The 26,586-nt window shown below is 39.9% G+C and overlaps 1 protein-coding gene across 2 annotated transcripts in view; it reads left to right on the top strand.

Annotated features, from left to right (window-relative positions):
* Positions 1-19,670, top strand: part of LOC136881074 (ATP-binding cassette sub-family G member 1) — a 104,382-nt gene extending 84,712 nt beyond the window's left edge. Inside the window, exons 4-11 of one of the 2 annotated variants that reach the window (XM_067153687.2) lie at positions 1,039-1,184; positions 6,405-6,643; positions 7,045-7,170; positions 8,419-8,567; positions 9,796-9,964; positions 13,826-13,926; positions 13,998-14,153; positions 17,553-19,670. In XM_067153687.2, coding sequence (XP_067009788.2) covers positions 1,039-1,184; positions 6,405-6,643; positions 7,045-7,170; positions 8,419-8,567; positions 9,796-9,964; positions 13,826-13,926; positions 13,998-14,153; positions 17,553-17,900 — 1,434 coding nt within the window. In that variant the 3' untranslated portion in view covers positions 17,901-19,670. The remainder of the gene's footprint in view (positions 1-1,038; positions 1,185-6,404; positions 6,644-7,044; positions 7,171-8,418; positions 8,568-9,795; positions 9,965-13,825; positions 13,927-13,997; positions 14,154-17,552) is intronic. The other variant, XM_067153689.2, reaches the window with a different exon arrangement.
* Positions 19,671-26,586: the final 6,916 nt, after the last annotated feature.

Here is a 26,586-nt window from a genome sequence, read left to right as displayed (position 1 = left end):
ACGCCTACGTATCTGAGAGATTGTTGTTCAAAATTATTACTTTAACACTCTCTGATATTTAAGGCAGTTGTCTTATATTTTCATTTTCAGCCATTTTAATTTTAAATCACTGTTTCACATTTTTAACACAATAAGATCAATGACCACTCTTTCCGTGAGTAGGAGAAGACACGTTAGGAGCAACGCTGGTAGTCTATCCGTCAGAGTGCGCTCAAAGCAGTGCTGTCGTCGTTATATTAGTCATGCCAAGTGCCAACTTGTGTCCTTACCCCGAGTTCGTGCAGCATACCCAATGGAGGTAAGTTGCATGTACCATTTCAACCAGATACCAGTCCGCCTGACATTCATAAATTTCTGGTAGTACCGGGAATCGAACCCGGGCCTCCGAAGACGGCGGCTAATAACACTAACCGTTACGCTATGGAGACGGACATATTAGTCACCTATACACATGAATCAACGAGTCAGCGCTCAAACCCGATGTGGTCGTCCGACTATGAAACCCCTAGCAAGTAGGCAGACCTGAATTATGCTGCAGGACTCGGATGGCGATTGTGACGTCACGTAAACGAGTCCCGTAGGCTAGATACATAGACTCCGACTGTTAAGAATATGAAGAAGAATGGAACGGTCCATCAATTAGAACATTATCTTCTCCAGAAAAACTTTCTTCAGTTCCAAGTTCATAAATTTGCGATCAGCGAAAGAAAATCTAGAAGCGGTTGCAACGGCGCTGGACGAGGAAAGTGAGAAAAACCGAAGGAAATCTCAATAGGAAATTGTCCAAGAGAAGGCACTATTACATTTAAACAAAGATCCTTGGAAGAAATCCAGTTCCTACACCTGCAATACGAAGCTCCTCCAATGGTTGCATCTAACAATATCTACAGGTTTTGCTTTAGTGTCGGGCTTATCTCAAAACTTGTTTAGCTGTAATAGACTGACCTCAATGTATTCCTAGTGATGTAGTCTCCTGTGATTCCTGTATGAAGCTGTATGGACCATATCGTACGTACTTCTCGCGTGCTCCTGTTGCAGGTCGCCGAGATCCTGGAGCTGTTGGGTCTACAGAAGACGGCTGACACGAGAGTGAGTCGCATGTCCGGAGGAGAGCGCAAGAGGCTGTCTATCGGCCTGGAGCTACTCACCAACCCTCCGTTCATGTTCTTCGACGAGCCGACCAGGTGAGATACTGTATGAACTGGGCTGAGTAGCTCAGACAGTGGTGTTTAACTTTTACTGGCCTGTAGAAGAACTCCTATAGGATAAATTCTGGCAACCTGCGTCTCCACAAACAGCAAAAAGTAGTTAATAAGACGTAAACCCATCATTAATAATAATAATAATAATAATAATAATAATAATAATAATAATAATAATAATAATAATAATAATACCTTTCAGCGTTAAGTTTGCAAGCCTCTGTGAATTTACTAAACGTCGCCACAATCCTCTATTTGCAACTAGTGCTGGGGCCTCATTTAGTTCTATACCTCTTATCTTTAAATCGTTAGAAACTGAGTCTAACCACCGTCGTCTTGGTCTACCTCTACTTCTCTTACCCTCCATAACAGTGTCTATTATTCTCCCAGGTAACCTATCCTCCTCCATTCCCCTCACATGACCCCACCACCGAAGACGGTTTATGCGTACAGCTTCATCCATCGAGTTCATTCCTAAATTAGCCTTTATCTCCTCATTCCGAGTACCCTCCTGCCATTGTTTCCACCTGTTTGTACCAGCTATCATTCTCGCTACTTTCATGTCTGTTACTTCTAACTTATGAATAAGATTTCCTGAGTCCACCCAGCTTTCGCTCCCGTAAAGCAAAGTTGGTCTGAAAACAGATCGACCTAAAAATAGTTTTGTCCGGGAACTGACTTTCTTCTTAGAGAATACTGCGAGCTCACTGCATTAGCTTTACTACGCCTTGATTAAATCTCACTTACTATATTACCATCCTGGAAGAACACACAACCTAAATACTTGAAATTATCTACCTATTCCAGGTGACATTCAATTCTGTTGAATTTCTTACTTACTGACATCAATTTAGTCTTCAAAAGGCTAATTTTCATACCATACTCATTGCACCTATTTTCAAGTTCCAAGATATTAGACTGCAGGCTTTCGGCACAATCTGCCATTAAGACCAAATCGTCAGCATAGCCCAGACTGCTTACTACATTTCTACCTAACTGAATCCTTCTCTGTCACTTTATACCTTTCAGCAGATGATCTATGTAAACTACGAAAGTAAAGGTGAAAGATTACCGCCTTGCCTAACCCCTGTAAGTACCTTGAACCAAGAGCTCATTCTACCATCAATTCTCACTGAAGCCCAATTGTCAACACAAATGTCTTTGATTGATTTTAATAATCTACCCTTAATTCCATACTCCCAAAGTATGGCGAACATCTTTTCCCTCGGTACCCTGTCATATGCTTTCTCTAGATCTACGTCCGGCTCCACAGCTAAATGGTTAACGTGCTGGCCTTTAGCCACAGGGGTCTCGAGTTCGATTCCCGGTAGGGTCGGGAAACCATCATTGTTTAATTTCGCTGGCACGAGGGCTGGGTGTATGTGTCGTCTTCGTCATCATTTCATCTTCATCACGATGCGCTGGTCGCCTACGGGAGTCAAATCAAAAGACCTGAACCTGGCGAGCCGAACATGTCCTCGGACACTCCCGGCACTAAAAGCCATACGCCATTATTATTATTATTTAGATCTACGAAACATAAATACAACTGTCTATTCCTCTCGTAACATTTTTCAATTACCTGGGGCATACTGAAAATCTGATCCTGACAGCCCCTCTGTGGTCTGAAACCACACTGGTTTTCATCCAACTTCCTCTCAACTACTGATCGCACACTCCCTTCCAAGATGCTAATAAATACTTTGCCCGGTATACTAATCAATGAGTTACCTCGATAGCTGTTGCAGTCCTTCCTGTCCCCTTTATTATAGATAAGTGCAATTACTGCTTTTGTCCAATCTGACAATAGGCCTACCTTACCAACAATCCATGATAATCTTACCACTCTATGGAGCCATTTCATCCCTGCCTTCCCACTATACTTCACCATTTCAGGTCTAATTTCATCTATTCCTGCTGCTTCATGATAATGGAGTTTATTTACCATCCTTTCCACTTCCTCAAGCGTAATTTCACCAACATCATTTCCCTCCTCCCCATGAACTTGGTTGTTCGCGACACCACCAGGATGATTTCCTTTTACGCTGAGAAGATTTTCAATATATTCCCTTCATCTTTCCAGTGATTCAATCAATCAATCAATCAATCAATCAATCAATCAATCAATCAATCAATCAATCAATCAATCAATCGATCAATCAATCAATCAATCGATCAATCAATCAATCAATCAATCAATCAATCAATACTGATCTGCATTTAGGGCAGTCGCCCAGGTGGCAGATTCCCTATCTGTTGTTTTCCTAGCCTTTTCTTAAATGATTGCAAAGAAATTGGAAATGTATTGTACATCTCCCTTGGTAAGTTATTCCAATCCCTAACTCCCCTTCCTATAAACAAATACCTGCCCCAATTTGTCCTCTTGAATTCCAACTTTATCTTCATATTGTGATCTTTCCTACTTTTAAAGACACCACTCAAACTTATTCGTCTACTGATGTCATTCCACGCCATCTCTCCACTGACAGCTCGGTACATACTACTTAATACTAATATAAATGGGCCGTTATTGGACATTATGAATTTTCCATTTAACTCATTTCTGGTTGCCAGCGTTTCGGCCCAGTGTGCTAAGTTGGGCTCATCAGTTGGTAAATAGTACGCCCACCAACACGCATGGTTAGTGCACACCGTGGAGGCCACTGCGTACGCTATTTGGAGCCACCGGCAGTGCCAGTGCACTATGCCTAACAGAAACTACGTTGCGTGCAATGGTATTCCTGATGAACAGTCCTATCCCATACTGTGCCCTTCCCATTTTAACACCTGTCAAGTACACTTTATAATCTCCTATCTCTTCCTCGTTATCTCCCCTCACCCGAATATCACTTACACCTAGCACATCCAGATGCATCCTCTTTGCTGACACAGCAGTTCTACTTTCTTTCTCCCATAAACCCCATTAATATTGATAGCTCCCCATCGAATTCCATTTTGTTCGCCAAGTTGTTTCCAAGGAGTCCCTCGCCTGTCAAATGGGAGTGGGACTCCGTTACTCCCATAGGTCCGAGGTTTGCTTAAAATGTTCCGAGCTTGGTAAATTCATGAAGCACATAGTCCAAGTGAGGATCTCTCCTCCAGCGGGTATCCCGATTCTCAGGACCGCTTACTAGGCCACTCGTCCGTTGCCCGTGGTTCATGAACTAGGACGTGACTACAGTAACCCACACCATTAATAATAATAATAATAATAATAATAATAATAATAATAATAATGTTTTTTTACATCCCACTAACTACTTTTACGGTTTTCGGAGACGCTGAGGTTGCGGAATTTAGTCCCACTGGAGTTCTTTTACGTGCCGGTAAATCTACCGACACGAGGCTCATCACGACGCGCAGGTCACCTACGGGTGTCAAATCGAAAGACCTGCACCTGGCGAGCCGAATATGTCCTCGGACTCTCCCGGCACTAAAAGCCATACGCCATTTCATTTCAGTCCAGCAAACCCATTATTATTATTATTATTATTATTATTATTATCATTATTATTATTATTATTATTATTATTATTATTATTATCCGTGGTTCAAATCCCGGTCAGTCCATGTCAGATCTCTACTGTCATCTTTCATTCCAGAACACTCTCTAATATCAGTTAATTTTATCTGCCAGTCATTAATCATTGCCCCAGAAGAGTGCGACAGGCTGTACTCGCCGGTAGATGTGGACTTCATTCGTCCCACTGCTGACCCGGTCGAATAACTGGAAACAGGCTGTGGATTATTATTATTATAAGCCCGCCTGGTGGTCATGATCGTTAAGGCGTTAAAGTCTAAACAGTCTGGCACCGTGGTTAGTCCCGCTGGTCGAAAAAAATGTCACCATCAGAATGTTGGCCGGTAGGGTAGGAGAGGTAGTGGTATACAATTTGTAATCACTAGATTGCATGCCAAAAGCCTGGATTAAATTCCAAACTTCTCCGCAGTGTCCATATGGAGTGAGGGCTTATGACGCTGTTGATGGTGATTCGTCCGTCGGATGGGGACGTTAAGTCTTGAGCAGACCCCTCAGTGCTATTCGACAGGAGTAGGCTACGTGCCGGCACCGGGTTTCACCCTCTCCCTTCCTACTATCATATATCACATCATTCATTTCATCTCATTAACTCCTGTGCCCGGCTCCATGACTAAATCCAGAGGGTCCCGCGTTTGATTCCCGGCTGCCTTACAAGGGCTGCAGCCGGCTAGAAATAGCCACACAAATAAAAAAAATTACCTCCTGTGATGAGATGGACGTCAAGAAGGTCATCCGGTCATAAAAACCTGCCACGACAGATTCATCTTGCCTCACACGCGACAAGACTTGTACATTATTATTAGTCATATAGGAATTAAAATAAAATCTCCATATGCCTGTGAATTCTCCTAATGGGGCGTGGATGGTGGTGGTAGAATAATGTCTACGGTATCCCCTGCCTGTCATAAGATGCGAATAAAAGTGGGAACTTGCAGAAGTTGTTAGCCTGGAAACATGTATTGGCAACCACGAGCTCCCTAGCTGAGCTTATCTGTGTCATATTGTGTATTGGTAGTGTTCTTCTGGTGGTGAAATATTGCTGTCAGGCAGATGCATAAAATGAGGTGCATTGCTTCATTGAGTTGGGTATCGCTCACTTTGGAGTGTGCACTGTTCAATAAAGTGAATCAACTGAGAAGGAAAGAGCCACAAAAACTCAGAGTTCACTCCCCTGATTGTTCCATGTTTTAATCTTGGTTGTAACACTGATGATGTGAGTGACTTATCCAGGGTCACTCCTAGGTATTCAGGGGTACTGAAGCAGTAAAGGTAGCTGGCATCTCTGTTCATTAAGTGAAAGTATGATAACAGGTCGGGTTGGGGAGAAATATCATCCAGTATCTTCAGGTCCAAGGTTAATGTTCCTTCAGCTTCAGAGAATTCCTAATGCTAGGTAATGTCATCAGTGTACACAAACTCTGTAGCCATCACCTTTCGGAGGTTGCAGATGTACAACTTGAACAGTAGAAGGCAACACACATCCTTTTCTGATTAGTGTTAACAGAGGATAGTTGCTGAGGTGTACTTCCTCTTAAAACAACCATTTCAACCTGTTGATCTAAACCAGCTTTGTTTGTGGGGTCATGTGAGGTGACTGGAGAAATATAACATGTTACCTAGAATGATAATGGGACATAACGGTTCTTTATGTGATGTTCCAGTGGATTGGACAGCGCCTCCTCTGTCCTGATGGTAACGCACCTCAAGTCTCTGGCTGTCAGCGGGCGAGCCGTGGTCTGCACCCTCCACCAGCCGAGCTCACGGATCTTCGCCATGCTGGACGACGTCCTCGTACTGGCCCAAGGGCAGGTGCTCTACTGTGGACCTACAGACCAGCTGGTTCCAGCCTTTGAACGTGCAGGGTTCGCTTGCCCACAGTATTACAACAGGGCTGACTTTGGTAAGAAGCATCCTCATTTACTGACACAATTATGAAAATAATAAAAGCCAACCAGTTCTCCCTTTCATTGCAAGCAGTTCTTCTGGTGCTGCAAGCTGGGAACATCATGGAGTGAATTATCCTATTTTATGAATCCCATATCTCGAATGTCAAACCACTGTTGCAGGTCCTACATCTAGGGAAGTCTTCTCCTCCTTGTTTGTGATGTTGGGATGTAACAGTAGGACTCAGCCATTCCATATAAGTAATGGAGAGGGAGAAATATGTGAGAAGTAGAAACAAGCTCATCTGTGTGGGAAGGAAGGGATATCTCCCCACAGTGACCTCTTATGTTTCTGTCGCAATGTACTGTATTGCCTTCCCAATAAGTAGTTACTGAAAAAGTCTTTGTTTCCTTACAGTTTTGGAAGTGGCAAGCTATGAACGTGGTGATAGCCTTCTTCAACTCATTGAGAGTTCTAGGTCACACCATAAGGAGAAAACACCCAGACTGTACGATGATTTACTGGACTGTCCAGGAGAAAATGGTAAGAAACTCAAGTGTCTTTGGTTTAAGATGTTCCTCAGATATTTAAGGTAAACTCATGTTTCCTAGTTTTTGTTTATACTTTGTGGTGATCTCATCATACTGAGAAATATTAATTTTGTATACATACAAGACATTGTCTAATGATATACCTGTGGAAACACTAGAATTGGTTTAACATGCCATTTACAGCCTTTTTCTTCTTCTTTTTCCACTCAGGTAGGGTCTTCTTCCACTAATTTCCATATTGGACTCTATTTAAATCACTATTCATGTTGTCCATGTCTTTTCTAGCATCTTTCTCTATGTTGGTCACCTTCTGTGAGCAACATATTCATCTGGTCATTCCTCTCCCAATTTCTCTGATATTGGTGTCACTATTAAATTGAAATAAGATATATAGTGGTTCAACCTTTTCAATTCCTAGTTGATTACAAGCGGTACTGGTTTCGACCACTGTTCCGGGTCATCATCAGCCGATCACTTAAAGTATTAAAAACAATGCAAATCTTTCACCAGTTGCAGTTCATGAAGCACTATAACACTTTAGGAATTAGCGCTGCGTGTTAAAAGTTCCCAAAAACCTGAAGAAGTCGAGGATCAATCAATCGATCAATCACTTTCAACATGCAGCGCTAATTCCTAAAGTGTTATAGTGCTTCATGAACTGCAACTGGTGAAAGATTTGCATTGTTTTTAATATTTTAAGTGATTCGCTGATGATGACCCAGAACAGTGGTCAAAACCGGTACCGCTTGTAATCAACTAGGAATGTAACATTACATTTCTAATCCTACTTGTACTGAAAAGGTTGAACCACTATATATCTTAATACAAATTTAATTGTGAACTCAGTTCAATACAGAACATTATGAAATTCTTTAAATTGGTGTCACTCTCAAGAGATTTTTGAAAGTTATCAAGCCTAATTGCTCCATGAACCCATCTCAGTTACATGGAATTCCTATTCATCCATTTTCTTTGTAACTCAGCATTCTGAGCCAAATACAATGGTTGTACAGCCAACATTTTATACATTTCACCCTTCAGGTAAAGTGGGACTCCAGGGCTAGGTGTAGTTTATCAGTTCTTTGAGATTAATATTTTAACTACTCACCACCACCACCACCTCCACATGTTGTTTCCATACTTTTAAAAACTATTTGAGAATTACCTCTTGCAGCTTGAATTGTATAAACACTTGTTTTTCTCTCTCTCTCTTTTGATCATGGTATCTTTCACGTTTCAGATTTCATGCTGCCCCCGTCAGGATCAAACAGCGAAGACACGGCAGTTACTCTTGAACCTTTTTGTAAACCATCAAAATATGCTGTTTCCTGTTTCAAGCAATTCCACATCCTTCTCCGTCGCTCTCTGCTTTGCACTTTCAGAGATCTCGTAAGTCAGTGGTTTCTCTTGCTTTACTTGTTTCAATATCTGCTCAGCATTCACTGTCTTTATGGAACAAAATCTTTAAAGTCTTCACTATTAAACAAATGAGACACACATTCTCATAGAACCTGCCAGTAGCTCAGAGAGCTATCGCCTGATTGTCTTAATAAATCATTCAACTTCTGGAGTGCTTCACCATATAATTGGATGAAAAGTCAACAAATTCTTGACATTCTTTCTCTTACGCAGGCTGATTTCAGACCCCACTGCAGCTGTGAAGACCAAGTGCTAGTATTGATGACACATTCTGAGTCAGGCTTCGAAAAAATTTGACAACTCGTGCAGTGACAGCTGCAAACAACACAGTTTGGAGACAAAGTGCTGTGTACAATCTCCTTCAACTATATTATTTCAATTTGCTTTATGTTGCACCGACACAGATACGTCTTATGGCAACAATGAGATCGGAAAGGGCTAGGAGTGGAAAGGAAATGGTTGTGGCCTTAATTAACGTACAGCCCAAGCATTTGCCTGCTGTGAAAATGGGAAACCATGGAAAACCACCTGCAGGGCTGCCGACAGTGGGATTCAAACCCTCCATCTCCCTAATGCAAGCTCGCAGCTCCACAACCCTAACAGCATGACCTCTTACTTGGTTTTTTGGAAACTGAAAAGTTGCAGTGTAATAGTACAATTCCTAAACAACAAGCTGTTGAGCAGAATAGAACGGTACAGGTTGTAATGGATAGTGGTGATCATTTTCCAAGTCCAGTTTCCTGGGTGTGCTGGGTAATGGCTAGTAAGCAAAGTAAAGTTGAAGTATTCAATAGTGGTCTCCCTCAAGGCATTGTGCTGTACCCACTTCTGTTTCATTTGTACATTGCAAAACATACTTGTTACCAGCTGCTACCAGTTTACCTGTGGCATTCCTCTACAGGACAGATTGAGGAAACTCTTAACGCATTGAGTGAGCACTTCAGAATGTTATGTCTGACACAAAAGACCACCAAAACGGCAAGTTGTTTTTTCTACCTAAACAACTACCAGACAAATGTTACATTAAAGGTCTCACTTGATGGCACAAACACAAAGTACCTCAGAAATACCATTACATAATATGTTTATATAACAGAGGGGAAAACTGAGCAGTAACTCTGATGAGATATAGATGGTCAGTTCTTAAAACACAAAATATCCCACACTTATACTTGATGAACATGTTCACTCATTCTAGCACCTGGCCCAGCTGCGGCTAGCAACCCACCTCATAGTCGGCCTGCTGCTGGGAACCATCTATTATGGAATTGGAAACGATGCCTCAAAGATTAACAGCAATGCAGCCTGCATTTTCTTCTTCATCATGTTTGTCTTCTTCTCCAATTCCATGCCAACAGTTCACTCATGTAAGTGTAGATAAAATAAAGAGGCTAACATTACCAGTGTCTAACATGTGTTCCCAAGAATGTAGGAAATAGCTGGGGTGTAGATAACATCCCAACAAACATACGTCCTATCGCTTAAGAGTTATGACTGTTTATGTTTGCAGTTGGGAGACTCAAACCCCAATTTGCTGTCCTGAGAATTGTTCCAGCTGATTCCTTCCACCTCTGTACCCAATTGCTTCTTTTCATCTTCATTAGCTCCTCAACTGAGGTTGGCATCTGCTCATAAAAGCATGCTATGTAATTTCATCTCATACCGGGCAAGTTGGCCGTGCGGTTAGGAGCGCGCAGCTGTGAGCTTGCATATGGCAGATAGTGGATTCGAATCCCACTGGGCTGATGACCTTCGATGTTAGGCCCCTTAAAACAACAAGCATCAAGCAAGCCGCGAATCCCACTGTTGGCAGCTCTGAAGATGGTTTTCCATGGTTTCCCATTTTCACACCAGGCAAATGCTGGGGCTGTACCTTAATTAAGGCCATGGCTGCTTCCTTCCCATTCCTAGGCCTTTCCTATCCCATTGTCCCCATAAGACATATCTGTGTTGATGCGACGTAAAGCAAAATATGAAAAAATATGATAATATGAAACAGGACTAAGGGGTAGAGGAATAGAGGTTAACTTTCCAGTCAAGAATTCTGTCTTAATGTTTTGTATCGTTTAACTTACCATCTAATCATAACAACATAAAATTGTCCCATTGATAACATCATGTACGATTTCCAACATGACTGTTCATTAGCTGAAAAGCCTGCAAATTTGTGACACATTTTGAACACGGCTACACTAACTTGCACTGGAATGTGCGAGGTACGCTTTGGAATCTCTGCCACTTGTAAATGATTGACCATAGGGACACATTGTGTTCTTTTGGTATATACTATGCATGCCCCAATTACTTCCTACTTTTTTGGGAACACTCTTTATATATAGGAAACAGACGAAGAAAATTTACTTACCTTGCAGCCATAGCAGGGGGCATCAGCTGGAGAGATGACAATTGAATGCCTCACCTGCAGGAAGGATCCCCACATCATATCTCTGAAAAAGAGATAGAAAATGCCTCAGACACTCCTGCTGTGACCAGGATTTTACATGATCTTTGTCCCTTACCAGAAGTCAGACATGAAATAAAATTCAATATATTGCCATTAGTAATAGTAACAGGGCTAAATTAATTCCATTCACCCCAGGCAAAAAATAAATGTGATTTCTCCTACCATGTTTTTCACCCTTCTTTTCTGAAGAGAAAAGTTTGGTTTACTGCGATAGCATTCTGGAGGTTGAGCTAAAACTAGGAGTACCATTGTATGACCCTACTTAGTGGAGACTTTTTAATGATGCCTGCAAGCATAGTTTAAAGTGCGTCCTCCTCCACAACAAAAACAAACTGGTATCAGTTCCCGTTGCACAGTTACTTTTTATGCAAGAAACGTTTGGAAATCTTGATACGATGCTGTGTAAAATAAAGTGGGAAATGGGTGATGACTTTAAAGTGATAGGTATTCTGTTAGGTCTACAATCAGATTAAACAAAACACCCCTGCTTTCTTTGTGACTGGGAAAGTCGAGCAAGGTCATGTCACTCAACCGAAAACTAGTGGCCACATAGACAGCGGATTGTAAACTCGAAAAACATAAAACATTCAAGTATTATAGACATGATATTGTATAGGCTTTTAGGCTTATGCCGTGTCAATAAAATAAGGTGAAATTCTTTACGTTTTGCAGAGAACTGTGCTCTGCATCATCAGAAGAAAATCTCGACTGTCCATGAGAAAGATTTTCTTCTGATGACGCAGAGCATAGTTTTCTGTGAAACGTAGAGAATTTCACCTTATTCTCTTGAGACAGCATAAGCCCAAAAGCCTGTACAGTATCGTGTCTATTAGTACGGGCCATGAAAGCATCAATGGCAACATTAAAGTCTTGTTGACAAGCATAACATACTTCAAACTAGAGCTTAAGAAGCAAGGTTGTAAACAAAGAAGGTGAAGTACCTGTGTCATCAATTCTCAGGCATCAGTATCAGGTCCAGATATCAGAGAACTTCTTTCTGATGCTAATTTTGAAGACATTAAGTGTGCAACAGAAGTTTTGGCAAGCAAAGTATTCTGAGACTCTTGGCAGCGCAAAAGATCCAGATTACAAATGAATGGTGGAGAGAATGCTTGTTTCTTTCCAAGATTTTTGGCTACAGTATGATCTTAAAGGTGCACACATTACATTCACATCTGGAGTATTTCTCTTAGAATCTAGGAATGCTGAGCAAGGAGAAAGATTCCACCAGTATCTAACAGAAATGGAGCAAGAGCATGCTGTCAGATTACTGCTGGTTACTGACGAGAGAAAATCCAACTACAGCTCACAAGCGAAAAACAACGCAAAGAAAAATAAGTCAAGATCTCATAAAACTGAAACTGTACATTCTCATTTTAGAACATGTTACTAGTAAAACAATAAGTGAAATGTGGTGTTTACGATGTGAGTTTTCTTCAAGCCTGTTTATGTATACACAACAGTGTTAATCTAGGAGTGTTTAGATGAGTAAAAATAACAAGAAAAAAGAATTCCTTAGTGAATTAATCCTGCATGTTCGTGAGAGTCTTATATGTTCATGCTGATTTTGTAAAGGAACATGATGTGATAGAGAAGATCTGACTTTTGATCCAGATTCAGCATGCCTGAAATATGAAGTGTCACTATTTGAACACTATGCAATGGTCAGAAAGTTTAAATTCTCAGGCCAGTGTATTCAGCAGTTAGCCCTCCTGCCCCGTACTTTGTATGTATATGTGTCCTGCGTGTACTAACGTTGAATGGGATGCCTACTAGCTAGTTTACAATGTGCTGTATGCAGTCATTTTACTACAAACACTCTGTAACAGACTGCATTTGCATTCATCATTGCTGAACACATCAGTTACAGCAATCGTTCCAAATACCAGCCTACGAACGAGAGATACTAACGCAAGTGGGTGCATTGAGGAACATGTAACGAGCGACCATCCAGTTCTTATCTCTTTGTATTCTGATGTAACCTGCCTGCAGGCAGTAATACCCCTGTGAAAATCAGTTAGGCCTCCCATTCATCATTAGTGCATCCAGGACACTTGTAAGTAGGAAGTATATAAAGTGTGAGTTGATAGAATCTGATGATGTTCTTTCAATAATGAAACATGTCATTCTCTTCTTAATGAGTGGTATCTTCTTCAGGTATTTTCTAAATTTATGTCATACTAAATTGGTTTTGACAGACTGAAGAACTACACAGGTGCACAAATATTCATCGTTCTAGCTCTTCAGGCCAGCAACTCAATGTTGAAAACATCCTGGGGATGTAATAAAGTATGAGAATATATTCTTTACTTATTCCTAAAAATTACAATCCTTTTCTTAATCATCATTAGCATTTGCCTTTTTCTAACACTATGAGTGCCAATATGAGCCAATGCAGAGTTTCTCTTAAGCCCTTGCAAGTACATTCGGTGTGGACATTTTTGAAAAAGCAAAATTGCCTGAGGATATTGAACCAAGGAACACATTACAGAAAGAATTATGTAAATAAGTTTAATTTGGCTAGGATTTGAATCAAAAAGAAAACAAGTGATTTTAGGCAGTTTTTCTGGAACTGCATTTAGGCAGGAAGTGATTTTCAAAATATTTTTCTTTCATAGAGCTGGCCAGGACTCACAATATGGAACTTTTCCAGGCCCTTCAACTTTTGGCACAATTGAGGAAATTGGGGACCTTACTTTGTCCGCTAAGAAATGTTGTATCTTCACTTTATGTCTAGTGAGAGTCCTTTCTCTGTTCATTACAGTTCCTCTGGAGGCTTCTGTTTTCCTCCATGAACATCTCAACAACTGGTATTCACTGTCGTCGTACTTCTTTGGGAAGCTGCTGTCTGACGTACCACTACAGGTATGTAGATAAGTTATATCCTCACTTGAGTCACGAGGAACACCATGTCTGAAAGACTGTTATGTCTACAGATCCTGTGTCCAACGAGTTTCCTCCTCCTGAGCTACTTCCTGACGGCTCAGCCGGCTGACGTCTGCAGAGTGCTCATGCTCTGGATGGTCTGTATGCTGCTCACCATCCTGGCCCAGACGATGGGCCTCGTAGCTGGAGCGGCGTGCGACATGCAGGTCAGTAACTTAGAGTAAGCAGTTTGAACTTGGTCTTCATGCCATACTGTGATGAAAACCTGCTATCTACTGTAATATGTTCGATCTTGAAAATATGTAATGAAAATTACATAATGTGATGTCTGAACACCAGCATGTTCTCCCACAATGGCAGTACACTAAGTGAGCACAGTATTCTCAGCTCCAGGACAACGGTCTGTTTTCAGCCCAAATTTGCTGTACGGAAGTGGAACAAGAAAATTGGTGTTATATATTTACAGTTATTATATTAAACATCTTTCACATCCCAGTACAATATTTTGCAAAAATAAGTTAATAATCAGTATTCTGCATTGCACAAATCTCTAACAGCTTGTACACTGACAGTATAGTGAAGCGAAGTGGTAGTAATCGCATTCCTTTACAACGCTAAGTAGAACTGCAGTGCGTAGTAACAAAACAAATAATAATTTAAGTATTTAGTTTTAACTACATTTCTATTGTTTCAGCTGATCTGTTACACTTAAGTCCAGCTTTTGATTATAGTGTAGTTATTTTATGAGACAGTATCTTGCTTGCTTAATTGCTGTGCAATTCTCTTAGTGCAAATAATAATAATAATAATAATAATAATAATAATAATAATAATAATAATAATAATAATAATAATAATAATAATAATAATAATAATAATAATAATAATAATAATAATAATAATAATAATAATAATAATAATAATAATAATAATAATAATAATAATAATAATAATAATAATAATAATGTAGGAGTTAATAAATTTCAATAAGTTTAAATGTAAATTTTTAAGGTAGAATTTTTGAATTTATATAGAGCTTAAGAATAGTATATGAAGCTTTGAAAATTGAACTATAAACTAGGATTAGATACCCTATTATTCCAATTGTAAATATTGTTACTTGAGTAGTAATAGTTATGTCCTTGACACTCAAAGAATTTGGTAGTGTTTTGGTCTTTTCAAGAAGTTCCACACAATTTAAACAGAATATTATTACGTGATCTCAACTTAGATCCAAGGTTTTCAAGATGCTTTCTATAAGATAGGGTTCGGTCAAGCGTTACCCCGAGGTACTTTGGATTAGGATTGTGCTTTAGCACTGAGCCATTGAAGCATACTTGGAGTTTTGTATTAGCCAACTTGTTGTGGAGATGGAAGCAAGCAGATTCTGTCTTATTCATGCTGGGTTGTAGTCTCCAGTTTCGGAAGTAACAGCAAAGTGTATTCAGGTCAGACGTCAGGATGGCCTCGGCATGGCTGAGATCTGGATGTTGAATGGCAATGGCTAGGTCGTCTGCATAAGAAAATTTTAATGATTTTGTCTCAGGGATATCTGATATGTAGAGATTGAATAGAAGAGGTGCCAATACTGATCCCTGGGGAAGACCATTTTTTAGTTTCCTAAGATGACTAATGTCATCATACATGAAAACACGGAAGAGCCTTTCAGTTAGCATATTGTTGATCAGTGTAGTTACAGTTTTGCAAGGGATAACTCGTTGCAGCTTCAACATCAACCCTTGCCTCCACACAGTATCATATGCAGTCTTTAGATCTACAAAGACTACAGATGTTTTAGTACCCCTTTGAAAACCAGCTACAATGTGAGTTGTTAGTGCTAGCACCTGGTCAACACAGCTTCGGTTCTACCTGAATCCTGCTTGCTCTACTGGGATCACTTCATTAATGGCCGAACTAATTCTATTGTACACAAGTCTCTCAAGGAGTTTATAGCAAATAATAATAATAATAATAATAATAATAATAATAATAATAATAATAATAATAATAATAATAATAATAATAATAATAATAATAATAATAACTTTGTTGGTACTAATGTGAAAACTACCCTCTTCTTTCCCTCCTGCTTTTCTCAACATCTGTTTTCAGCTAACACTGTACCCTGGCTAACAGTGGAGATCAGAGCCTTACCCCTCACACCTCTACTCCACGGGTGCCCACTGCGAGAGCAAACACACTTTGCAGTGACATTCGATTGTCATTACGAAGCTCTCCTTCAGTACTCAGCAAAATGCCGAATGGTGGTACAGGAAGAAAAACAACACAAGAAAACTGACCTTATACTGCACTTGATATAAACAGTCAGTTTTATTTTATTACATTTATACATTTTAAGAAAACTAACACATTATAGATTTTTTGTTATAATTTACAAAGGTACAGGCTTTAAGCGTACAATTCCTTGGATGGGAATGGCGGTATTTCCATTTCTTAAAAAGTAAAATGCTAGTTATTCATTCAGCAAAATACATAATTCAACAACTTCACTGCTTGAAATTGCACAGTGTTGTAGTGTTGTTTGAATTTCCCTGTACACTGAATTTCAAAATTAACAGGTGTCCGATGATAATAGTTAGCCTCTAAAGGATGAGGGAGTTTCCTCACAAGTGTGGACATAGATATTTACTATCCGAGATTAAAGTACAACAACAATGTAAATGTATGTACCAAATACATGTACTGTATGCCTTCAAATAAATATCCTAACTGATGTTCTTCCCGGTAAACAGGATTGGATTGTTGGTGAGTTTATCAGATAATTTAAATCCAAGCAACCACAAGGCACAGCTTATCCACCTTAACTCAGCATTATATTAGAAATGCTTCTAAAGCACCTCTTAAAACTGAATAGTGAAAATTGTTATTTATTACGTACATTACAAAAATGTTTGTTCACCGGGCGAGTTGGCCGTGCCCGTAGAGGCGCGCGGCTGTGAGCTTGCATCCGGGAGATAGTAGGTTCAAATCCCACTATCGGCAGCCCTGAAAATGGTTTTCCGTGGTTTCCCATTTTCACACCAGGCAAATGCTGGGGCTGTACCTTAATTAAGGCCACGGCCGCTTCCTTCCAACTCCTAAGCCTTTCCTATCCCATCGTCGCCATAAGACTTATCTGTGTCGGTGTGACGTAAAGCCCCTAGCAAAAAATGTTTGATGTTTTATTGTACCCAGTCAAACTGCAATGAACATAAATGACTTATTTAAAATGATGTGCGTTTCTGCTCTCTTTCTTTCATTATTGTCTTCCTCCATTTCAAACTCGTGTATTGTAGCAGTGATCGAGAATGACTTCATGGCCTTTGACATAACCACAACGTTACTGTCGCTGAATAGCATACACTCATCGCCCACCTGCCCACTCGCTTACAGTGCTGGGCACCCCTGGGACAAAATACCCAGCGTGAGCACCTCTGCTCTACTCTATGTTATGTCCCCCTTCCCTCTTCTTCAGCTTCACTAGGACTGGTAAAGAGAGCCCATCTATCTGAAGATTGTCCGTTTTGTTCTTGTGTATGTCCTTGCCTCAATGACCTGTCATTGTGTTTCTTTCTTTATATAATTTAAATATCTCTTTGTTCCAGAGTGGAGTCTTCATCCTAGCAGCATCCAGCATTCCCATGTTCCTCTTCTCTGGTTTCTTCATTCGGCTCAGCGACATTCCAGTTTATCTCAAATGGTTATCGTACATCAGTTACTTCCGGTTTGCATTTCAGTCGTCAATAGTGGCCCTGTACGGTTTTAACCGACCTCCACTGGTATGTTCCGTGCCCTTCTGCGCCTTCAAGCAGCCGCGCAAATTCCTCAAAGAGCTGGACATGGCTGACGAGGCAGGATTCTGGTGTTGTGTGGCAGGACTAGTCACTTGGATCATACTGCTGCAGATGGCGTTGTACGTGGCACTCAGGTGGAGACTGCACAAAGCAAGATGAACTTAAAAATTCTAAGAGTACAAAATTTACCAATCAAATCAAAGAGCTTCCAGACAAGTTGTGCATAATGAAATGAAATCTGAAGAGAGCGAAGCGCGAGTGCGTATCTTGGGGGATTCTTACTGAATTTTCTATCTCTGTTAACCCTTTGTTTTTAAGACTCGACACATGCAAGTCATGAGGCACAAAGCCCTCTCGCACATATCCAAACTACAGCAACTAAGAATGTACAGTCTGATCTGTGCCACTTGGCAGATACACTTCCCTGTGTTGCCTCAGACAGATTTGTTGTGCTATATTCGTGCAAGGCTTTGGTAAGATGTTTTAATTCTGCATCGAACATCAAGACGAGTTTTACATGGACGAGTCCAAATTCGTTGAGTGTTGCGTGACTTTAAACGGAAAAGGCAAAAACCCTTGGTGAAAGAAAACTGTTGGAGACAGGCTGCAACAAAGCTGAGAATAGAACAAGTATGAATACTGTAGACACTCTGGATTGTTTATGGTGCAACAATCATGGAGAATTCCCTCTTCATCATCTGCATCTGCACCCATTGGACAGAACGTGACTTTGCAGTATGGGAAATGTCAAAGCCTCAAAATGTCATTGTGAAGGTAGTATGAAATTGAAGCCTCGCATGTGTTGATTCTTAAAAACCAAGCCTTTAATGTTAGTTTCATCTAAATCAAATTTGGTGAGACAGTTAACATAGACTGAATCAAGAAACATTCAAAACTCAGTTTAAAATGAGCAGTTAAGTGTGGGCGTTTGGCTCTTTCTTTTTTATGCTCCAGGTATACCAAGTTTTTGTTTTCTGGTTTGAAACTTGGATGTTAAGCTCAGGAAGGCCAAAGGAATTATTTGTAGCATTATATTTGTTATTAATTAACAACATTTTTGTTAATAAGTGGCATCGCATCTCAGAAACTATTGATTTTTCTGTGCAATGAGTGGAGGTGTTTCTGAAAGTTTTCACTTATTTTTAAAAATTGGTACTACAAATATGGTCCAAAACAGCAGTGTTGCCTGTTAGTCAACAGAACATCTGTACTAACATCACTCGAGATGGTTCAAAGTTGGAACAAGTCCTCTTGGCAGTGTAGTAACGGTGTCCGGACATTTGCGGTCACTGAGATAAACTTGTGCTCACTCACAGAAATTCCTCAGTTGTCACAGGTCATTTGCGGTCACCGAAGCACAGGGTGGGCCTCATTAACTTAATCTCGGTGTATCCCCATTAACCTGCCTGAGCTCCTGCTTGCTCCTTGCAGATCAACATTTTTCTCTCGCGGGCATATTTATAGACTGATACCTTCAGACACAAACACAATTCTATATCGAAACTTCCTGATGTAAGTATTTACTGTTGTGTATTGTCATGGATTTGACAGTTACTAATAAGGCAAATGGTTATATGCACAGAAAGTATAGGGAAAGTCAACATCAAATCATCACCTGGGTGTATCTGAAAGAGAAGAACAAGTCATGTCATGTTTCTGAAACCATACAATTCGCTAAGTGATAAATAAATATATTCTATTCTATTTCCTATCCGGCTCTCTTGGTCAATTCTTGTTCTCTTTCGACCCCTACGGTACGATGTTTGCCAAGCATAGGCAGTCTTACATTTTCACGTCCTTCATGGCCTTTCCCTTCTTTTTCCCTAATATCGAGTCGGTCGTATTCGACTTTTTTCTTCTGGTTGGTTTTAAGGGAAGATGGTGGCACCGTTCTTTCTCACAAAAACTGTAATCAACACCATCACAAAAAGGTCCCATGGCTACCACGATATAAACAGTCACGAAGATATACAAGCTCGTATATTTGATATTTAAACTCTAATGCACCACAAACTGAATTTTTATATACAAACATCAGAAGCTAATTCAAAAAATAAGTTTCCTATTTATTTATCGTGGAATAATTAAAGATAGACCAAGGTAAAATACGCTGTTTTATTCTGCACCAGTCCTTCATTTTTAGAAAAACAAAAGTTAATCCATTGTTAATTAATTCAATTAATTAATTTGTTTATTTATTTCTGGTAGTCTAACGTCACGCTAACATACTTATCAGGGAAAACGGGATGGGGAAGAATTAGAAATGTCGGTCTCAGTGGCTCACGCGGTTGAGGGCTGGCCTTCTGGCTCCAACTTGGCAGGTTCGATCCTGCCAACCCATGCTCCCAAGTTGTGACCCCCAGGCCCCATTTAGTCACCTCTTACGACAGGCAGGGGATACCGTGGATGTATTCTTCACCTGCGTCCCCCACCCACAGGGGTTCACAACCTCCAAACTTGAGTACATACAATGATTTAGTCGACAGTAAATTATATGTTTTAAAATGCTGATTCCCATCACACTTTATTCAGGCTTTGGACTGGCATAATGATTGTATTAAAATCATCTTGGCGTGTTTAAAATAAGCTGTAACTAAGCTTCGTCAGTTAATTTTGTCGGCTTTAGGTAAGCGCCTTTATAATTTTGTTCCTTTGTACATATCTATTTACATTAGGAATACTTGAAGCAGCAAGAAGATTACACTAGTTTTCCTATGTAAGAAATTGCCTTTAAGCAGGACCTGATGTCGCTGGTTTCTTCATATTTCTTAAGGCAGCGCTATCCAACGTTTGTTTATACGCGAGCACATTCACATGATAACTAAGGGTACGCGGGCGCCAGGTACGATTCGACTAATTTGACTACTGTTATTGGTACTACAATGACTATATGATGATTATAATAATAATAATAATAATAATAATAATAATAATAATAATAATAATAATAATAATAATAATAATAATAATAATAATAATAATAATTCTAGAATTAAAAATTATATGAAAATATATTTACTCACATATTAATGTGAAATCTGGCACTGCATGCTCGCTGCAAGTTGAGGAAAGTCTGCTGTGTAACTGGAACAGGCTGCTCTTAACGCGTCATCCAGGTGTGAGTCTGTCAGGCAGGATTGGTATTTGTTTTTTATTTTGTTCATAGTCTAAAACGCGACTTTACAAAGATAGGTTGAACCAAAACAAGATTGCATCTTCAGAGCAACACTGCGGGTAATGGGATATTTTTTACCATCCACCAGAGTCCAGAAATTGCCACATGTTGTGTACGAGGATTTCAAAGAAAGGTCTGACTGAAGGCTTAAATTTTCCATTTCTAATTCTTCAGGATTATAATTTTTGAATATTTCACACACCCTCCCTCCAAGCTCACAAATGTCAACAGAAGCAAAGGGATTATTGACAAACATGATCACTGGTTCAAGCATTGAAAACTGGCTAAATCTGCAACCAAATTCGGACCCAAGAATTTCAAAATGTTTAGCAAGAGATGAAAAATCATGCTTGCCACCATTTACTGTATCTGCCATCGATTTCAAATTTGGAAAATGTGAAAGGGAATTTCTATTTAAATGGACAATCCATACCTTAAGTTTCTTTTCAAATGCATTGACAATACTTATCATACCTGAAATTTTATGATCTTTTCCTTGCAATTTGAGATTTAACTCATTTAATTTTGAGGTGATGTCTGCCAAGAATGCTAATTCAATTAGCCAAGATATATCATCAAGTTCATGATAATATTTCCCAGGAGATTATTTCATAAAGTCTCATATCCCATCCAACAGGCAGCAAAACCGTTTGAGTGTTTTCCCCCTACTAAGCCACCTTACGTCTGCATGAAGGATGATGTCACCTTACTCCGAATCTGACATACTTAAAATATTTCTGAACAATCAATGACGAGTAGATGACGATCTTATATAATTCACAACATGAGTTACAATTTTCATGACATGATCGAACTTTAAAACCTTTGCACATAAAGCTTCTTGGTGAATAATACAATGATAAGAAAGAAATTTTGGAAATGATTCATCCTTAGTGCAAAGAGAAAGAAATCCATTATTTCTACCAGTCATAGACGATGCCCCATCTGTTGTTATAGCGACAAGCTTTGACAGTGGTAAATTACTCTCTTTGGTGAATTTAACGAAAGCATTAAATATGTCTTCTCCCCTAGTACATCCATGAAGTGGCAATAGCTTGACAAATTCTTCCTTTACTGTAAAATCATTAAAAACCATTCTAGCAAATACACACAACTCAGCAGTGTCAGACATATCAGCACTTTCATCAAACTGGAGTGAAAGATGTTCACACGATTTCAAATCCTGATGTAATTGAGATTCCATATTATTAGAAATCTGTTCAACCCACCTAGCAACAGTTTGGTGAGACAACTGAAGACCTTTGATTGAAGATATCAGTTCAGATTTATCTTTGTGAGATTCGAACAGAGATTCAGCGGCATTTAGCATAGCTCCTTTCACTACTTCCCCATCACTGAAAACTTTTTTCCTTTTAGCTAGGACGTAACAAACTTTGTAAGAAGCTATTGTCATGTTACGCATTTGCTGAACTGGCTTCTTAAACACACATTGTTGCAATGCTCATTTAGATTTTAGGTCTTTCACTTTGTATTTTCTTAGTTCAGAATTAACAGGAAATTCACTGTCAAATATTTTGTGATTAGTCATAAAATGTTGCTTACATTACCGTACTTCTTTTAGGAACAGACATGCTAGCATTACACAATAAACACACAGACTTTCCTTTGTTTTCAATAAAGCAATACTGGTCCTCCCATTCACTGTTAAAGTTATAATTTCTTTGCCTTTTGGCCATGTTAAGAGGAGTTATGTTTAATGAAATATAACTGATTATAAACTGAATAATTTAAAGTTTAAATAGTAATGAAAAAAAGCACATGAAACATGTTGAATGTTCAACTTATCATAACACAAGGTACTCAAAACGTATTCCATAAGCCCTGCATAAGCACACAAGTAATACTGAATGTTCGTCTGAAAGCTAGGAACTGGAAACATTCCAATTGCAAGACTTTCATAAATCATTTGTTCATTGTTTACAGCACAGCTTTGATTGGATTAAAATGACTTTGTGGGCAAATTGGGTGTCCCATTGTCGTCCTGGTGAAACTCTGTCATGGTAGGTAGTTTATGGCATTGCAATCAAGTGATCATAAGGAATGTTTGGCAGAATAAATATGCGACTATATTTGGCTCCATAAGTAGAGAGGGCCTTACACCTGGTGCTAGTCCCCCCACAGTAAGAGGTTTGTGGAGGATTTCCCTTTGTCGCAACTACTTATATGTCGAATAGCTCTCTTTCTGAACCTTTCTTCTATCTCTTCACTAATTGTGGACACGAGTCAGTTAGGCCTAGATCACATTTATGGCTTACTCAAAGCTCTTTGTGTATTTGGAGGTACGGATATAACAAATTTCCTGACTTTGAGGATGGTAATTTTAAGAGAAAAGTAAGAATATTTATTGAAATGCAGAAGTATTGTTTTCAAATATTAAGTAACATTTAATTTGGAAATTAATTGCGAAGGGCGCCATGGCATCCACAGGCGCTGCGTTGGACAGGCCTGCCTTAAGGGTTCTTTCAATCCTGTCATCTTTCTTCACATATTTCATCTTCCTCCTCTACCTTCAAGTTTGAGCTCCAGTATCAGATACATGCAGTTCATCGCTTCTGCTTCCTTCTTTAAACAAATCACCAAATCATCGAATCGAGGATGTGGATTTCCAATTAAAGAGTTGATCTTGTGAATGCATCCTTCTACAGCATTTGTTGTTTGATGTCGTTTTTTGTAACAGCTCCACATAGTGACTGGTATCTCGCTGTTTTCAAGCCAAACATATACAAAATAATTGAAGAAGCCAGTAAGTTTTTCTGTAAGAAGGAGCCTGAGAATGTATCACCAGCCATTCCTCACTGACGTCATCTGGCTTCAAAAATGCCAGAGCAGCGCACATTCAGATGTCGAGGCATATATCTTCGTTCTCCTTGTATTCGCTCGTCAGGCCAAGTTCCTGTACTTTTCTCCACACACATTGCTTCATGTGAGAAAAACAGCCACTTAACTCCGCTGATGGAAAAATTTCTCGTAGGGCTGATATAGTAGCTGCTTCGAAGTTAATAGAGATAAGGTGAAAGAAACGATTGCAAGTTTCTTTCTTTTTGTTAGGCAGGAACGCAAAGACAACTGCATAAACGTTGCTTTCATCAGTCCGGCCTCCAAGGTCTGCTTGAATGGTATATATGTGTGGGTGAACTGTTTGCTGCAACTCTTGAACGTGCCATCCATAAAAATAGTGCGCACAATGCCTAAGACTTTCTCTACCTTTTTTGGCACTAAAAATTATAATTCTTTCTCCCATGCCATTGTCAGCTAAAAGAAACGGGCTGCTATTATTCATCCTTAATGCCTCACCACTTGTTTTCGGCTCTACTTGAGTCTGGGTGCATGATTTTGTTGCCGACGCATTGTTCCTTTTAAAGTTTCTTGAGCTGACATATCGGTGACAAAGTCGTAGCCCCTGTTATGCAGATCACCCAACTCCTGAACGTAAATCTGTGAAAGTGGAGTCGCTTCTTCTCTTGCTCTCTTCTTTGCCTCTTGAACCTGCTTTTTCACTGTGAAGGCCGCTTCTTGAGGTGGTCCAACCTGATGAACGATGGTATGAAGCATTTCTTCGCCTCTTGTCCTCAGCCGCCCTTTGTTCTTCTCCTTCAGACACACCCAGGTTGACTCTCCCCACACGTTTTGTACATATGACCTTTGTAAAGTGCACAACGATTTCCCTGATTAGTAACTGTCAACTCCATTACAGCACACAATAGTAAATACAGTACTCACACCAGGAAGTTTCGGTAAGGGCTGGTGTTTGTGGCTGAACGTATCAGTCTCTAAATAATGCCCCGAGAGAAAAATGTTGATCTGCAAGGAGCGAGCAGGTGGTCAGGCAGATTAGCGGGGATACCCTGCTGCAGTGACCGCAAATGTCCTGTGACAACTGGGGAATTTCTGTGAGTGGGCACAAGTTTATCTCAGTGACCGCAAATGTCCGTGACCGCAATTGTCCGGCAACCGTAGTAACAACAGATAGCCGACCATGTGCAAAAATCGCTAGAAGAGTACAGAATGGAGCACAGTTTTATCATCTTGTGAGAAAACTTCTTTGGAATAAGAGAAGTTCTATTAAGCAGGGGCAGTGTGTGGTATTGTTGCAGGATTCCACAACTCCCAATAATTTTTCACTTCATATGTGGTCTTTTCTTCTAATGTTTTAGTTTAATAAATCTAACATGTATTCAAAAACATGTTAAAATTAACCATCTTCAGTCGTTTGCTGTACTAATGCTTCGTAACATATCAATAAACGCTGCCAGCTTTGAATCAAACTCAGGGGGCTTGCTTTCCTACTGCAATTCCCTAGCGGACAGCACGGCGCAATGTACCTCAGCAGGGACGAGCCTAAGCCTGTATAGCATCAGGTAGCATGCTCGACAGTATCGGTCTCAAGGAGTTGCACGTGACTAGTAAGTCCCCTACTGAGAAATAGTTCCAAATGTCCCCGTTAGATTGTGCCACTCTGCAGAGATTACTTCATTCTTACGCTCTCTTCTCTCGCAAAGGTAATTCGTCTCCATTTTTTAAATTTAAAAATTTAATTTATGTTGCACCGAAGCAAATAGGTCTTACGGCGACAATGGGATAGGAAAGGGTTAGGAGTTAAAAGGAAGTGACCATGGCTTTAATTAAGGCACAGCCACAGCATTTGCCTTGTATGAAAATGTAAAACCACGGAAAACCATCTTCAGGGCTTCCGACAGTGGTGTTCGAACGCGCTCTACCCCGAATGCAAGGTCACAGCTACGCGACCCTAACCGCACGGTCAACTTGCTGGGTAATTTCTTTTCCATGCCGTACCAGACCACCCACAATATTACTAACATATTGCTTCAATGAAACACTGGACGGCAAAATTTCAATTCAAGTGAGGAAAAAGAAACTGTGCCTGGCTGAGTGGCTCAGACGGTTAAGGCGCTGGCCTTCTGACCCCAACTTGACAGGTGTGATCCTAGCTCTGTCTGGTGGTATTTGAAGGTGCTCAAATATGTCAGCCTCGTGTCATCAGTAGATTTACCGGTATGTAAAAGAACACCGGCACCTCCAAAACCCATAAAAAGTCGTTAGTGGGACGTTATTATTAACTGTAGTTACAGTGTATAATTATCCTCTTATTTCCTGAGTTGTAATTGCCAGATATATTACAGCTTTAGTAGGATTGTATTTCATTACTCAACGATAATAAAGTTTCTTGTTATTTCTGTGAGCTATAAAAATGTGACACTGAAAATTTTGGTGCAACACCCAGCTTCAGATACCACCAGACGCCACTGCTATTAAGATCAAAATAAACTACAGGAACATATTTGTACCAATTACCACATACTGTCTAGAAACCTGCATCCAGACCAAGAGAACTTTCAGCAAACTACAAGTTCTTAAGAACTATGTTTCAGAAAACAAGGAGGGACAAAACAAGATACGCCATCTTGTCCAAATGAAACAACCTCTTATTGAGATCTGTGCCAAAGCCGGGCTGAGATAGTTTGGTCATCTGAAACCAATGGACCCACAAAGAACAGCTAGATAGTGGTTTGAGAAGGAACTCGATGGCAAAAGATCAAGAGGTAGACAAAGGAAAAGATGGATTGATCAGATTAGAAAAGATCTGGCTGAACGAGGTCTCGATATGCAGCAGGTTATGGAAGAAGACAT

The sequence above is a fragment of the Anabrus simplex genome, chromosome 9 (genome assembly GCF_040414725.1).
Source record: "Anabrus simplex isolate iqAnaSimp1 chromosome 9, ASM4041472v1, whole genome shotgun sequence".
Taxonomy (NCBI): Eukaryota; Metazoa; Arthropoda; class Insecta; order Orthoptera; family Tettigoniidae; genus Anabrus; species Anabrus simplex.
Note: the sequence above shows the minus strand (reverse complement) of the source record. Positions and strands in the feature narration are given on the sequence as shown.